Source organism: Lontra canadensis, unplaced genomic scaffold (genome assembly GCF_010015895.1).
Source record: "Lontra canadensis isolate GAN:19392208 unplaced genomic scaffold, GSC_riverotter_1.0 scaffold31, whole genome shotgun sequence".
Lineage (NCBI taxonomy): Eukaryota > Metazoa > Chordata > Mammalia > Carnivora > Mustelidae > Lontra > Lontra canadensis.
In genome coordinates, this window is record NW_022631025.1 from 3,577,490 (window position 1) to 3,594,282 (window position 16,793).

At 50.7% G+C, this 16,793-nt stretch overlaps 1 protein-coding gene across 2 annotated transcripts in view; it reads left to right on the plus strand.

The window, feature by feature from the left end:
- Positions 1-7,765, plus strand: part of BICD2 (BICD cargo adaptor 2) — a 43,044-nt gene extending 35,279 nt beyond the window's left edge. Inside the window, exons 4-8 of one of the 2 annotated variants that reach the window (XM_032866457.1) lie at positions 1,135-1,569; positions 2,066-3,073; positions 3,169-3,320; positions 4,585-4,795; positions 6,431-7,765. In XM_032866457.1, the coding sequence (XP_032722348.1) occupies positions 1,135-1,569; positions 2,066-3,073; positions 3,169-3,320; positions 4,585-4,795; positions 6,431-6,436 (1,812 nt within the window). In that variant the 3' untranslated portion in view covers positions 6,437-7,765. Of the gene's footprint in view, positions 1-1,134; positions 1,570-2,065; positions 3,074-3,168; positions 3,321-4,584; positions 5,162-6,430 lie in introns of those variants that run through there. The other variant, XM_032866456.1, reaches the window with a different exon arrangement.
- The last annotated feature ends 9,028 nt before the right edge of the window (positions 7,766-16,793 follow it).

Below are 16,793 nucleotides of genomic sequence, written 5' to 3' on the forward strand. Positions count from 1 at the left end.
TGAGGTCTCTGCCTGTAGTATTGGCTGACTGCTGGCCTGGCCAAGGCGTCCCAGTCAGCAAAAGTGGGAAAAAAATCCAGAAGGTGATGCAGAGGAGACACCCGAGCCCCAGGAGGCGGGGTGTCCGGGCCCATTCCTCCCACAGTTCGCCTGCTCCTCTGTGTGTGGTCCCGGGCCTTAGTGGCCCCCGGGTAGAGCGATGGGCACTGAGGAGCAGTAGGGAGAGGTCCGAGCTCTTATCTCCTGCACTCAGATAACCCCAACAATAGGTAGGGTCACCTCAGGCTGTGATGGGGTCAGGAGGGCCACCTCCACTGGTGACAGAACACCCATGTGAGATCCCTGAAGGCCTACACCTGCCGCCTACCTCTCCAGGCCCTACAGCTCTGCAGGGTGGGGCTGGGGGACCTTTTCCCAGGAACCCCAAAGCTCAGCGCCCTGGATGTTTGAATCTTGCATGGGAAGGCCTGGGTTCATGTGTGTATGTCAGCAGCAGGCCTGCTGTGACGCTGCATATCAGTGGTCATACACAAGTGTCCTGAGACAAGGAAACTGAGGCAGATGGTGGAGTCCAGCCCCTCCCAGCCTCCCTGCCCCTGGGTTGTGTTCGTTTCTTGCACCAGTATAACAGAATGATAAATACTTCCAGAAATTCCGTTGCCACCTCTGCAGGCACCTCCCTGGCCCGCCCGCAGACACGGCTTCAGTCCGTGTGACCCCAGGTTGTCTGCTGCTCCCACTGGGGTGCCCCCAGGTCTGGGTGCCAGGAGTGCTGCGGCATGTCCCTCCTCCGTGGGAGCGCTCGTGCTTTTGCTTGCAGATAGGATTAGATGTGATGGTTCTTGCATGGGCGCCGATAACGTGTTTTAGGTTTCTTAGAATATTTAACCAACTATTCATGTTCGTGAAGTAGCTCTGGAACTTCCAGCCAGTGTGTGCATGCTGCCGTTTCACGTGACCCGACCCATGTGCAGCAGGGATGCAGGGGTTCCGGGTCCGGTCACGTCTCCGGCTCTGCCAGCAGCAGGTGCATGGGACCCAGAGCCCCTGAGCGTCCAGCGGCCCTTGCTGCGGCGGCCACACGCCGGTGTGTCCCCCTCGTATGGGCACAGGACAGCGTCCCTGTCTTTCCAGGTGGAGTTTGAGGGCCTCAAGCATGAGATCAAGCGTCTGGAGGAGGAGACCGAGTACCTCAACAGCCAGCTGGAGGACGCCATCAGGCTCAAGGAGATCTCGGAGCGGCAGCTGGAGGAGGCGCTGGAGACCCTGAAGACGGAGCGAGAGCAGAAGCTCAGCCTGCGCAAGGAGCTGTCCCACTACATGAGCATCAACGACTCCCTCTACACCAGCCACCTGCACGTCTCTCTGGACGGCCTCAAGCTCAGCGACGACACCGAGGCCCTGGCCAATGGCTTCGAGCATGGTGGCCTGGCCAAGCTGCCCCCAGACAACAGGACCTCCACGCCCTCCAAGGACGGCCTCGCCCCGCCCTCCCCCAGCCTGGTGTCCGACCTCCTCAGCGAGCTCAACATCTCCGAGATCCAGAAGCTGAAGCAGCAGCTGATGCAGGTGCGGGCGGCCGGGGTCATCACAGCGCCGGGGCCTTGAGGGTGCCCGTGCTCCCTCTTACCGGTGTTCACTGTACAGGCCATGTCGTTGCTGTAGTGACAGTGCAGAGTTGCAGGGGAGGTGCCCCGAGGAGGAGGGTCCTGGCGATGAGGTGGCAGTTTGGGCCCGGCCCAGGGTTCCCTGGGTTTCCTCGTGCCCCTTCACGGGCCCACGTGCAGCCTCCCATGCTGCATCATGTCAGGGTCTCCTGCTCTGGACAGGCCAGTCCTGGCATCTGCACCACGGCCCGCCCCTGGCTGGCACACATCTCCAAGGAGGGCCCTCTCAGCTCTGCAAGCTTCCAGGCAGGGAGGGCCCCTTAAGGCTCCACAGATGGCACCCGCGTTGCCCACATCACAGAGACCTGCAGGGTGATCGCTGTGGCATAGGCGGGGTCATCTCTGGGTCTGTCCTGGGGGTCCTGTGGGCTGCTGACGGGCCTCCTGTGCTCTTGCAGATGGAGCGGGAGAAGGTGGGCCTGCTGACAACACTGCAGGACACGCAGAAGCAGCTGGAGCAGGCGCGGGGAGCCCTGTCAGAGCAGCATGAGGAGGTGAGCCGCCTCACGGAGAACCTCACTGCTCTGCGGCGGCTACAGGCCGGCAAGGAGCGGCGGACGGCCCTGGACAGCGAGAAGGAGCGTGACAGCCACGAGGACGGCGACTACTATGAGGTGGACATCAACGGGCCTGAGATCCTGGCTTGCAAGTACCGTGTGGCCCTGGCGGAGGCAGGTGAGCTCCGCGAGCAGCTGAAAGCCCTGCGCAGTGAGCATGAGGCCGGTGAGGCCCGGCACGCAGAGGAGAAGGGCCAGCATGAGGCCGAGAGCCAGGCGCTCACAGAGAAGGTCTCCCTGCTGGAGAAGGCCAGCCGCCAGGACCGCGAGCTGCTGGCCCGGCTGCAGGCAGAGCTGAAGAAGGTGAGTGATGTCGCGGGTGAGACGCAGGGCAGCCTGAGCGTGGCCCAGGACGAGCTGGTGACCTTCAGCGAGGAGCTGGCCAACCTCTACCACCACGTGTGCATGTGTAACAACGAGACGCCCACCCGAGTCGTGCTGGACTACTACCGAGAGGGCCCGGCCGGCGCCGGCCGCTGCAGCCCCGAGGCCCGCGGGCGCCGCTCACCCGTCCTGCCCAAAGGGCCGCCAGCCACAGAGGGTGGGGCGGGGGACAGCAGCCCCTCGCCCAGCCCCTCTCTGCCCTCGCCCCTGAGTGACCCGCGTCGGGAGCCCATGAACATCTACAACCTGATCGCCATCATCCGCGACCAGATCAGGCACCTGCAGGCGGCCGTGGACCGCACCACAGAGCTGTCGCGGCAGCGCCTGGCCTCCCAGGAGCTGGGCCCCGCCGCAGATAAGGACCGGGAGGCGCTCATGGAGGAGATTCTCAAGTTGAAGTCCCTGCTGAGCACCAAGCGGGAGCAGATCACCACGCTGCGCACGGTGCTCAAGGCCAACAAGCAGGTATGCAGCTGGGCGGGCGGGGCTCCTCCCTCCCTGGGCCTCTGGCAGGGACCCGTGTTTCTCAACCCCCTGCCCTTCGTGTTTCTGACCCCCAGACGGCTGAGGTGGCCCTGGCCAATCTGAAGAGCAAGTATGAGAACGAGAAGGCCATGGTGACCGAAACCATGATGAAGCTGCGTAACGAGCTGAAGGCCCTCAAGGAGGATGCAGCCACCTTCTCCTCCTTGCGCGCCATGTTCGCCACCAGGTACTTCCCATGGCTCCTGCCGGGGGCCCGGGGTCAGGCCCTGCGGGGGGCTCCACCCCTGCCGCTGCTGAAGGCCACCAGGGCTGTCACGTGCGGTGTCGTCTGCACTCCCTCGCAAGAGGACTGGGCTGGTGGCAGAGGCTGAGAGGCCAGGGCCCAGAGGCCGGGCTGGAGGCACAAGGTCAAAAGGGGGTGCGGGCTGAGGCTGATACCCGAGTATAGTTAGCTCCCCAGAACTCCGCAGGAAGTTTGTAGATTCACAAGGAAGTTTCCCTGCCTGGCAGTGGGGTGCCCCATCTGACTTGCTGGCCAGGGATTAAGCTGGGGAGGGCAGCCAGCTGTGGACATAGGCACCCATCCACCTCCCCCAGGAAGTCAGAGCAGGAGGCTGCTCAGGGCCCTGGTTTTGGGTTTGCACTACCCACAGGGACTGGTCTTGGGCAGGCACCGGGGATGGGACGGGCCCATGATGGTCCAGGCAGGTCCTTCTTAAGTCGGGGAGGCTAAGGCTATGTTTAGATGGGGTTGTAACCCAAATCAAGGCCTGTTGCTCTTCGTGCTGTTGGAGGGGGCAGAGATGAGGAAAGAAAGTTCCAGGCTTCCCTGAAGGCTCCCTGTCCTCCTGGTCAAAGACCTTGGAAAGGACCCCACAGTCAGTCCCTCACCATGTGGTGACATGGTGACTCTCACTTCTGTTATGTTTCATTTAACAACTTGGCATCTCAAATGCAGCTGAGATCACAGAATCGCAAGAGGGAGGACCATGGCAGGTGGAGTGAGGGATGCGCTTGCCCACTACTGCCTCCCTCAGGGACAGACCTGGAGTGGGTGTTTCTCTCCCAGCTCCTTGGAGAGAGGGGACATAGGTCCCAGGTAAGGAGATGACAAGAAGGGTCATGTCCATATGTGCCTTTCCCAGACTCTGGTGGGTCATCTGGTGACTTAACTCAGCACCTGCTGTGCACAGTGATCCAGAAACAAGGCAAGTCCTGCCTTTGGGTTTACCTGTGAGGGCCGGGTGCCCCTTAGCCTTCTGGAAGTTCGCAGAGCAGCTGCCATCTCCCTTACTGAAAACCAGCTGGGGAGCCCTTCCCAGAGGAAGCCGAACCTCTGAGAGGCAGCCACGTCCTTCCAGCCCAGCGAGCAGGACGCCGCTGAGTCCCCTTGCCCTCTGCGCGCTCTGGGCGGGTCCTCCACTGCGTGTGCCCTGCCGGGTGCTCTGCCAGCCGCTCCAGCCACGCTCTCGCCTCTGGCTCCCCCACAGGTGTGACGAGTACATCACACAGCTGGATGAGATGCAGCGGCAGCTGGCGGCCGCGGAGGACGAGAAGAAGACTCTCAACTCCCTGCTGCGCATGGCCATCCAGCAGAAGCTGGCACTCACCCAGCGGCTGGAGCTGCTCGAGCTGGACCACGAGCAGACCCGGCGGGGCCGCGCCAAGGCCGCCTCCAAGGCCAAGCCGGGCACCCCAAGCGTAAGTCACACCTGTGCCTGTGCCAGCGACAGGGCCGAGGGCGCCGGGCTCACCACCCAGGTGGTTTGTGGCGAGAAGTATAACATTTACTGCGATTAGGGCCACGGGGCCGCAGCTGCAGCTACCCTGCCGCACGTCACCTGTCTGCTTCACCTCCACTAACCCAGCAGCAGTGGGACCGCGGTGCTAGGCTGGTCTTAACCGTGACTAATGCACAGAGGGAAGGATGTGGCCGAGGCGGCGTGCTGTTCCACCTGGACCCTGTGAGCTTTGTGTCTGTTCTCACCCTTCACAGCAGCTGCTTTCCTGGTGGGGGAGGGGGTGTCGGGGGGTCTGAGTGATGTGTCCTGGCATACACGTGGCTTCCCAGGGCCTGTGTGCCGTTGGCTCCTGCCAGGGGTGGGGAGGGGGGGCAGAACCCAAATTGAAACTTGCATGTTCCCTGCACGTGTCTAATGCAGCAGCGTTAGCGGGTCCGGCCCGGTGCCAGGCGCAGCGTCAGGGGCCACGCCAAGCTTGGCATAGTTCACAGAATCCTTCGTGGTTTATGCGGCATCTCACTGCACAGCACATTCGGGACACGGTTCCCTCCCCAAGCCCAGAGAAACAGTAGCCCTGATTCCTGCGTGTTGCAGTCTGGGCACGTGCATGCACAGGGCATGGCTCATGCTCGTGAGGCACAGAGCTCAGCCTTTCTTCTGAGATCTGCACACCTGTCTGGTGGCCTGTGAGGTGACATATTGGCAGGCCCAAGGCCTGGGGTTTTTCCTTGAGAAAAACTTCGGAAGTGCCTGGCCAAACCCTGTTCTCACAGGAAGCCCATCGTTTTGTACTTAGGGTGTCCCAGCCTTCGTGGCAGGTTTCTGCAGCCTCTGCTCATCATCACACCCCCAGAGCAGGGCTCTAGAAACCTCCAGTGGATGGGCTGGAACGAGGGACTCCCACTCTCTAGCCAGAGCCCAGCCCAGTGTGGAGAGGGAGCCTCGCATGCCCGGGGCCTGTTCTGCACGCAGGTGGTGTGTCCCCCTCATCAGTGCAGTTGCAGGCGTGGCGACAGGCAGCACAGGCGGCTCTAGGACTCTCCGTTCCCAGCGCTGGCGTCCACAGCCACCTGAGGTCCCACGTTTCTTTGCAGTATTTCTCTCCCTGTTTCCCTGGGGGCCACAGGACGCGCGGCTTCTGTCTTTTCCCTGAAGGGCTCCTTGCCTGATCTCTCCATGCCCAGGGGGGTTTGCATTGCCCCCATACAGCTCTCGCCTCCGTTCCCAGGCGTGTCTCGGTCCCCAGCAGACTCAAGGTACTGCACAGACCACGGTGGGCTTGGCAGACAGCCAGAGTAGGGAGATGGTGGGCCCGGCCGTGCCAGTCCCCAGTACCAGGCTGCTTTGCTGATGGGCCGTTGGGTCTCGGGGGCCGGGCCGCTCCCTCTGCAGGCAGGTTGCCCGCTGGCCCCGCCCGCTGCTCCTTGCCGCTGCTGTCCTGCTTGCAGGCTGTCCCCGAGGCAGTGGGGCTGGCGGCGCCTCCTAACACATGCAGGTCTTTTCTGCCACTAACGCACCAGTCCTGCCCCAGCCCGGGCGGCGGTCATCTGCGTGGTGCCGGTTCTAACGCTGTCTTGTTTTCTCCCGTTTCCAGCTGTAGAGTAGCTGCCGGGAGGACTCGGCCGCGGCCCTGTCACGCTGCAGCCCCTCCCCCTCCCGCGGGTCCACGCCGAGGAAGGAAGGGCAGCCCAAAAGTCCACTTAGAAACGTGTTTGGATATGCCACTCCAGTTCTTTCCAAGTTAGCATTCCCTGAGTGTTTAATGGCAGAGGGAAAAAGCTTTAGTGTTGAGAAGGCCACCAGCTGCTGTCTGCAAGGCCTCTGCACAGCGCTGAAGAACCTGCTCGGACAGTGGCCACCAGGCTTGCTTAGAAACCCGCTAGGAACACTCAGCACCGGGGCTCCCTGCTACAGACACCCTTTTTTTATCCGATCAACCTGTGCACTTTTGATATTTTGATATTATATTTGCTTCCTTAATCCCTCCCATAGAGACGGTCTCAGATGCCGTGGTCTGTCTCGTGGTCCTGTAGCGCTCCGTCTTAGCTCCCGCTGTGCTGATCTGACAGCAGCACGTGGTATGGATGTGTTTTCCTAGCATGTAGCTCTAGACTGTTTAGATGGAGGCCTCGACCCGGCAAGGAGCTCAGCGATACGTGTCCGCGCTGTGGTTCAGCAGCCTTTTACGTTACACGGCATTATGGTTCATGTTTGAAATTACAGATTTTAAATGCCATGTTCATTAAGAAATCCAGGGTATTCCAATTCTGGGGTTTTTCATATTGTATTATTATTATTCTTAGGAATAGTTCAATGTAACAAGAAGAAAACTTGACCTTTGCTCTGGTTAAACAGTAATAGGCACTTGAAAACAAAAAGATAAATTATTGAGTGAGTAGTATTACCTACAAATTCCAGAATCTTCTGGGTTTTGGGACATTGTGAAGCATGACTGATTAACAGAATTTTATACAACTGTACCAGTGAAATTCCAAATTGGAATTGTTTTGTTACTCTGGTTGTTGTGCCAAATTGTGGTACACTTAGAAAATCCTACAGTCGTCGACTTTTAGGGTGTTCTATTTCAACACCTTTTTGTTAGTAATCATTGCCAGTAGTGCCTTCATCAGTTAAGGGAGGTGTCCCAGCGTGGTTTCGGCTCTGACATGGATAGCAAAGAGCTGGTCGGGAGTGTTGCAGGCCAGGGTGGACCAACAGGTGTGAATGGGCGCGCACCTTCGTGCCTGAGCCTGGGCATCTTCGTCGAGGGAAAGAAAACAGCAATTGTGCGAAATTCTGTTAGTCAGCGATTCTTCACCGTGCAGATCCTTGCAAATTCAGGGGCTGAGAGAAGGAACGTGAACACACGCATTGAGTGTGCTTTGGGAACCAAATGGACCTGGGGGACAAGCTAAGCCGGCGGTGCGAACAGCAGGAGGCAGGGGCGCCGGCGCCGTGGGCCCCGTGCGCTGGGGCGAGGGCTAGCCGGAGTGTTCTCTGCAGCTGTGAGGAAGAGACGTTCTGTGTTCTCTTGCTTGGTGTAACTAATCACTGTTCATTTCAGGAAACAGAACTCGGTAAAGCTCCTCAGTAGCCCAGGGCTGTGTCCTGTCGGGTCTGCTGAGTGAGGCTGCGCTTACGGTAAAATTGGTACTCACAGAGGAAGAAAGTGTCTTCCCTTCTCCAAAATAAAGGACAAATTATAATAATATTTAAGTAGCAAGGATAAAAGAATTCTGTTTCCTGGAATAAGCATTTCTTATTCCTAGTTATAAGGAGCCCTATTTTTACCTTCTATTACAGTGTTGATTCATAAGAAATAATGTTACATTTACGATGACTTCATCTGTATGGGGTATTTATTTGCAATGATGTCTGAGTACTGTATTTTTTTTCTGTGCGTTACCTTAGTGTCAGAAATGTTGTCTTTATTTTAAGATCATATGCATGTTCTCCTGCCAAGGAACCTTTACACAGACCCTAACAAACAAAAAATGCCTTCAGATTCTGAGAAAATAAGGCAGAATGGAAAAGGAGTAGGACAGAGCAGTCCGTCGCAGCTTGGGACGCAGGTGAACGGCACAAATGTCTGCAAAGCCAGTGCACATAGGAACAGTGGGCCTGGTAAGGGTCACGTTGGTAGGACCAATAAATAAAGAATAATACAAAAGCACAAGACTTGTTCTCTGTGGCTGCTCGGACCCTCGGCTCCAGGTGACTGTGGGGCCAGCAATGCATCGTAACTCCAGTGCCTAAAACAACGAAACCAGCCTATCTGTGAACGCTGGGTAGGAAGTGGACATAGCCTGGGGCCCGTTTCGGAGGTGCGGACAGGAGGGGAGGTGTGGGATGCCTCTGGCAATGGGCCTCAGGTGTCCTGAGCCCCAGCAGTGTGGCAGCGAGAGCACATCGCCTTCACACTGTCCTCTCTCAGGAAGCAGAGATTTGGATAATGTGGGGTCCTTTGCTGCCCAGACTCTTGCTCTGTGAACTCAGGGATGCGTAGCCATGTTCACCTGTAGGAATGCCTATGAGGAACGCTGGGCTTGTCCTGCTGTGAGCTTTGGGGCAGATTCTGGCTGAGGGGACAGGGCGTCCTGGGGACACTCTGGCAACATTCCTCTGACAGCCTCATTCAGGCCCGAGGGACTGCCCAGACCTCAGGTAGCTGTCCTCTTGTCCCCTGGCCTCTTCCCAGGACACCTTCCTCTACCCACAGTCTCTTGCCTTGTGGTCTGCAGGGCCCCTTCCTCTCATGGTTCCCATCTGGCTTGTGTAGCAGCTGCTGGAACCCATGTTCAGCTTGAAACCTCTTTTGAAAGAAACTCATTTTTTAAAATTCAGTAGCTGAAAGGACTCTTCCTCGCCTGCCCCATGCTGCCCCACCAGGACCCTGGAGGAGGGGATGCTGGCAGTGGGCCGGGCAGGCGCCATCCAGCCCTTGGCTGCCACTTGTGTGTGGTGCATTGTGGCTCTGGCCCAGTCCTGTCATTTGGGGTGTTTGACTCACAAGCACAGATGCTGAGGCCTTCTCTGCCTTGCAGCCTGCTCTGGGTTTATGCACACATGGTTCTTCGTTTCAGGGACGGAGTGGCAGTCTCTTGATGGGTGGTGTGGGGGGTCGGTTGGCCCTGGAGGGTCGCCTGCTTGGCTTTCCTTTCTAAGAGGGTGTGTCTCCGTGTGTCTCCATTCCCACCACCACCTCCATCTCCCTACAGTGGTTTTTTTTTTTTTAATTAACATACAATGTACTGTTTTCAGGGGTACAGGCCTATGATTCATCATCAGTCTTACACAATTCACAGCACTCACCACAACACACACCCTCCCCAGTGTCCACCACCCAGCCACCTTTTCCCTCCCACCCCCTTCACTCTAGCAACCCTCCGTTTGTTTCCTGAGATTGAGCCTCTTTGGTTTATCTCCCTCTCTGGTTTCATCTTGTTTCATTTTCCCTTCCTTCCCCTATGATCCTCTGTCTTATTTCTCAAATTCCTCCTGTCAGTTAGATCCTATGATAATTGTCTTTTTCTTATTGACTTATTTCACTTAGCATAATGCCCTCTAATTCCATCTATCTGCAGTGGTTTTCACCCCAACCCCTGATAGGTTCCCAGAGTTGGAAACAACAGCGCCAGTTTGAAGATAGACCTTTGGTTGAATTGCCCTCTTTTCCGTGGGGGAAAATGGAGAAAAATCAACAAAACCTGAAGTTGTTTCTTTGGAAAGAACAACAAAATGACAGACCTTTACACTATGAAAAAAGACACTACTAAAAATCAGAAATGAAGATGGGGAATTACTTCTGACTTTACAGAAATACAAAGGATAACAGTAAAGTACTATGAACATTTATACACCAGGAAATTAGAGAATCCAAACCTGAATGCAGCAGACAGAAGGAAATAGTAAAGAGAACTGAGCCGAGTGAAATAGGACAATCAATAGAAAAAGATCAATGAAAAAAGTTATTCCTAGAAAAGATCGACAGATTGACAAACCTGACATGAATAAAAAGGTTTGTAAGAGACCACACTGCTAAAACACTAGATAACCTTAATGAATTGGCAAGCTACTTCAGTCCCACCAAGTACAAAAACTGCAGGGGAAATAATCCTAGAGACATAATGAGAAATGGTATCCGTCCTCAAAAGTCTTCCAGCAGAACCTCTAGTTTCTGGTTCAGCTTGTAAGGAGCTTGGAAGTCATCACTTTGTCCTAACAAGTTAGAAGCTGAACAAACTGGAAAACCAATCGCCCTTCTTGGATCCGGCAGAGAAGTGAGGTCACAGGGCACGAGACACATACAGAGAATTAGAATTTACCAGAGCAGTTATAAGCTGGGCAGGAAAACCTGAACTGTCACTGGCAGATTGCTGAAAGCCCAGGGCAGTGGAAAATCCGGGAGGGCCCAGTCGTAGGGGACCCTCACACTTAGGTGAGTTTTGCCTCCAGCAGCTCTACGGGAGTCTCACTGTAAATAGTGCAGAAAAGTCCCCTCAGGCTTCTGTCCAGTGCAGAAGGGGAAAAGGAGCCATTTTTAAATATTCCAGAGTATTCTGATTTTAACCAGCCCTCCTCTCAGGACGAACTATTTTGCCAAGGCCTAAGAGACCTGGGAGAAGGGAAATACCAACTCCAGTCCCCTCTGGCCATACTTTACTACCTGGAGGGGTGAGAAGAAGAAAACTGTGAAGCACTTGAGTTCAGAGCCTAGAGGCACAGGTGCTCTAGTCACAGACCTAGTTGTAGGTCCGTAGTGTGCTTCCTCGCTCTGCACCTTACCAGTATGTTACTAATTCCCATTTACCGTGGATCCCTTTCCCCAGTACGTCATGGTCTGGCTTTCAACAAAAACTTGAAGCATAATAAAATGAAAATAAAACCCCAAAACCAAACACTGAAAAGACACGTAAGTATCAGATACAGCAGAAATGTTGGACGTATCAGACCAGGAACTTAAAATAACTTTTGACTAATATTGAGGGCAGTAATGGAAAAAGTAGACACCATGTAGAGACAGATGGGTAATATAAGTAGAGAGGTGAAATGATTCTTAAAATAACCACTGTGACAGTAATGAAGAAAGCCTTTGATGAGCTCATTATTGGATTGGACACACCTGAAGAATTGCTGAGCCTCAGGTAATGTCAGTAGGAATGTCGGAACTGAACAGCAAAGAGAAAAAAAGAATGAAAAAAAAAAGAAAGATCACTGTGGGACAACAACAAAAGGTGTATCATAAGCACAGGGGGGACACCAGCAGGAAAAGAGAAAGGAAAAGAAGCAATAGTTGAAATGACCGTGACTGAGAGTTTTCCCAAATTGTTGACCACGGAATTGCAGATCAAGCTCAGAGAACAGTAAGGAGGACAAATTCCAAAATAAGTTTGCACCTAGGCTTGTGATACTCAAACTCAAAGTCATATATAAAGAACCTTTAGGGGCGCCTGGGTGGTTCAGTGGGTTAAACCCTCTGCCTTCGGCTCAGGTCATGATCCCAGGGTCCTGGGATCTAGCCCCGCATCAGGCTCTGTGCTCAGCAGGGAGTCTGTTTCCACCCCCTCTCTCTGACTGCCTCTCTGCCTACTTGTGATCTTTGTCAAATAAAGAAATAAAATCTTTTGTTTTTAAAAAAAAACCTTTAAAAAGGCCAGAGAGTTTGGGGGGCGGGGGGGGGGTAGGAGTTTTATCTCTAGTGAGTGAAATAAGAATTACATCTGACTTAGAAAACATGCAAGGACAGAGTGGTAGGAAATATTTAAGCTGGTTAGAGGGAAAAAAGACCAACCTATAATTCTGTATCCTGTGAAATTACCATCGGAAAATAAAGACTTGCTGAGAGAAAAATTGAGGGAGTTTGTTGCCAGTATGCCTTCCTTGCAATAGATGTACAAGTTTTCCAGAGAGAAGGAAAATTACATAGGTTAGAAACTCAGTTCTACATAAAGAAAGGAAGATTGTTAGAGAAGGGATAAAGTAAAGTAAGAACTGCCTTGTACTTCTTACTGTTAATCTAGTAAGTTTGCTCCAAGTAATAGTAATGTTTTTGAAAAGATTACAGCATATGTGTGAGATGAAAGACAGCATGGATACAAGGGACAGGAGGTAAGAATTAGGAATATTTTGTTACTATAAGGTCCTTGGACTAATTGAGAAGTGGCATGGTGTTATTTGAAAGTGGACTTGCATAAGGATGCCTGGGTGGCTTGCTTAGTTAAGCATGCAGCTCTGGGTTTCGGCTCAGGTCATGATCTCAAGGTTGTGAGATAGAGCCTGGCCTCAGGCTTCACGCTGGGTGTGGAACCTGCTTAAGATTCATTCTCCCTCTCCCAGCTCCTCTCCTCAAAAAATAAAAAATGAAGTGCACTTGCATTAATTGTAAATATATTTCGCAAACTGTTAGGCAATGACCAAAAAAGATTTTAAAAAAGCATAACTGAGGGGCGCCTGGGTGGCTCAGTGGGTTAAAGCCGCTGCCTTCGGCTCAGGTCATGATCCCAGGGTCCTGGGATCGAGCCCCGCATCGGGCTCTCTGCACAGCGGGGAACCTGCTTCCCTTCCTCTCTCTGCCTGACTCTCTGCCTACTTGTGATCTATGTCTGTCAAATAAATAAATCTTTAAAAAAAAAAAAAAGCATAACTGATACAGTAAGAAGACAAAACTCAGAATGAAGAACAAGGGCAATGATTACTTTAAAAGTGGTCTAAATACACCAATTAAAAGATAGGCTGTTGGAGTGGGTCAATAAAGAACTTACTGTATGTTGTCTGCAAGAAACCCATGTTATTTTATTTTACTTTATTAAGATTTTATTTATTAGAGAGTTGGGTAAGGGGCAGAGGGAGAAGCAGACTTCCTGCAGAACAGGGAGCCTGATGTGGGGCTCGATCCCAGGACTTTGGGATCATGACCTGAGCAGAAGATAGACGCTAAGCCACCCAGGCACTTCAAGAAGCCCGTTTTAATTATACAGACACACACAAATCAACAGCAAAAGGATGGAGAAAGACATGCCGTCCTAACACTAATCCAAAGAAAATGGGCGTAGCTGTATTAATCTTTGGACAAACGTCTGAGCACAGAAAGTTAACAAGGATAAAGACAGATCTTATATAAGGACAAAGGGATCAGTTTTCCAAGACTAACAATCCTTAATGTGTAGTCCCCTAACAACGGCGTCTGACCATGTGAGGCAAAAGCTGGTGATTTGCAGGGAGAACTTGAGGAATCCACTATCATAGTTGGAGATTTGAACACCCCGTTCCTGGAAATGGAGAGATCCGACAGGCAGAAAATCAGTAAGGGCACAGTTGGACTCTACAGCTCTGTCAATCAACTGTGTATAGTTGGCAACAGTAGACGGCTTCATCCACCAACATCCACCAACATCCTGCAGCTCGCATGGAGCGTCTATACCAAGATCAACCACACTCTGGTCCCCAGAACATACTAACACATTTAAAAGAATAGAAATCATGCAATGTGTGCTCCTCAGAACACAACACAATTTAACTAGATTCAATAATAAAAGATAGCTGGAAATTCTCCAAATACATGGGGATTTTCAGTGTACTGAATGCATATGTCCTCCAGAATTCATACGCTGAAACTTAATCCTGAACGTGATGATATTGGAAGGTAGGGCCTTTGAGAGGTGAGAATGTCATGAGGGTAGAGTACTGATGCATCAGATTGGTGCCGTATAAAGGAGGGCCCAAAGAGCTCCCTTTTTGCTGAGGATGCTGCAAAAAGTGGGCTCTCAGTAGACCCTGAATCTGCTATCCCTTCCCAACCTTGGACTTCACAGACTTCAGAACTATCAGGAATAAGTTTCTGTTCTTCTTCTTCTTTTTTTTTAATAAATACCGTGAGTGCCCGGTTTAGCACTTTAAAAAAAAAATATATTATTTATTTATTTGACAGAGATCACAAGTAGGAAGAGAGGCAGAGAGAGAGGAGGAAGCAGGCTCCCCGCTGAGCAGAGAGCCCGATGCGGGGCTGGATCCCAGGACCCTGAGACTGACCCAAGCCGAAGGCAGAGGCTTAACCCACTGAGCCACCCAGGCGCCCCAGGAATAAGTTTCTATTGTGAAGCACCCAGGTCTATGGTATTTTTTTTTTAAATAAGGAAATCTCTTTAAGGGTACTATACTCTCAAAAAAAATGTTTTTACTTGACCAAGTGAAATCCCCTCATTAAAACCAACTTACTTTTAGTATAGCAGCATAAATGGACTAAAGCAAGATTTAAAAACAAACTTCTAAACAATATGTAAATCAAGGAAGAAATCTCAAATTTTTAAATGTTTTGAATGAAATGCAAGTGAAAATAAAACATCAAAATTTGTGAGATGCAGTGAAATCTGCTTAGGTGGACATTACTAGCATTGGATGCATATAACTAGAAAAAATCTAAAATCAATAATCTAAAATTTATTTTTTTTATTTTTTTTAAGATTTTATTTATTTACTTGACAGAGATCACAAGTAGGTAGAGAGGCAGGCTCCCTGCTGAGCAGAGAGCCCGATGTGGGACTCGATCCCAGGACCCTGAGATCATGACCTGAGCCGAAGGCAGAGGCTTAACCTACTGAGCCACCCAGGCGCCCCAATAATCTAAAATTTATTTTTATTTTATTTTATTTATTTGACAGATCACAAGTGGGCAGAGAGGCAGGCAGAGAGAGAGAGGAGGAGGAGGCAGGCTCCCTGCTGAGCAGAGAGCCCGATGTGGGACTCGATCCCAGGACCCTGGGATCATGACCTGAGCCAAAGGCAGAGGCTTTAACCACTGAGCCACCCAGGCGCCCCTAAAATTTAAATGTAAGACCTAAAGTTATAAAATTTGTAGAAGAAAACATAAAGGGAAAGCTTCTTGACATTGGTCTTGGAAACACATTTTTGGACAGGACATCAAAAGCACACACACCAAAAAAAAAAAAACGAAAAAATGAACAAGCAGTACTACATCAAACTAAAAGCTTCTGCACAGCCAAAGAAACAGCAAAATGAAAAGGCGACCTATGAAATGGGAAGAAATATTTATAAACCATGTATCTGATAAGGGTTTAATATCCAAAATACGTAAGGAATTCGAACAGTGCATTTAAAAAAAAACCCACAAATAATCCAATTTAAAAGATGGTTAAAAAACTTGAATAGACATTTTTTTTCCCGAAGAAGATACTAAAATGGCCACCAGGTTACATGTAAAAAATGCTCAACATCAGTAATCATTAGAGAAATGCAAATTAAAACCACAGTCAAATTTCAACTACACATGGTGGAATGGCTATTGTCAAAAAAACAAAAGAGAACAAGTGTTGGTGAGGATGTGGAGAAAAAGGAATCTCTGTCACTGTCTGTAGGAATGTAGACTTGTGCAGCCACTGTGGAAAACAGTGTGAAAGTTCCTTTAAAAATTAAAAACTAATTTAAAATTTTTTTTTAAAAAAAAAGGGCGGCTCAGTCAGTTAAGCATCTGCCTTTGGCTCAGGTCATGATTCCAGAGTCCTGGGATCAAGTCCTGCGTTGGGCTTCTTGCTCAGCACGGGGGAAATGGAGGGGCTGCCTCTCCCTCTCCCCCTGCCTGCTGCTCACACAGTTTGTGCTCTGTCTCTGTCAAATAAATAAATAAAATATTTTAAAAGACAACTACAATATGATCCAGCAATTTCACTTCTCGGTGTATGTCTAAAGATAATGAAATCAGTGTTTCAAAAAGAAACCTATATTCCCATGTTAATTGAAACATTATTTACAATAGCTACATGGAAACAGCCTGAGTGCCCATAGATTGATGAATGGATAACAAAATCTGGTATGTATACAATGGAATATTTGTTCAGCCATAGAAAGAATGAGATCTTGGCCATTTGCAACAACATGGATAGATCTAGAAGGTGTAATGCTAAGTGAAATAATGTCAGTATTATAAATAAATACCGTATGATTTCACTCATGTGGAATTTGAGAAACAAATGAACAAAGAAAAACAAAAAAACAGACTCTTAAATACAGAGAACAAGCGTGGTTGCAAGAGGGAAGGTGGGTGGGAGGAATGAGTGAAATAAGTGAAGGAGAGTAAGAGCACACTTACAATGAGTACTGAGTAATATATAAAACTGTTGAACCACTATATTGTACACCTGAAACTAATATTGTGTGTTAATTATGGTGGAATTTAAATTTTTGAATATTTAAAATATATAAATGCATATATATAATGGAATATTATTCCTCAATTAAAAGAAGGAAATCCTGCCATTTGTGACTATATGGATGGACCCTGAGGGTATTATGCCAAGTGAAATAAAGCAGAGCAAGTCAAACACTGTATGATCTCACACATATGTGGAATCTTAAAAATCCAGACTCATAAAGAGATTAGATTAGATGGTTGCCAAGGGTGAGGGAGCAGGGAAAAATGGGTAAAAGTGATCAACGGGTACAAA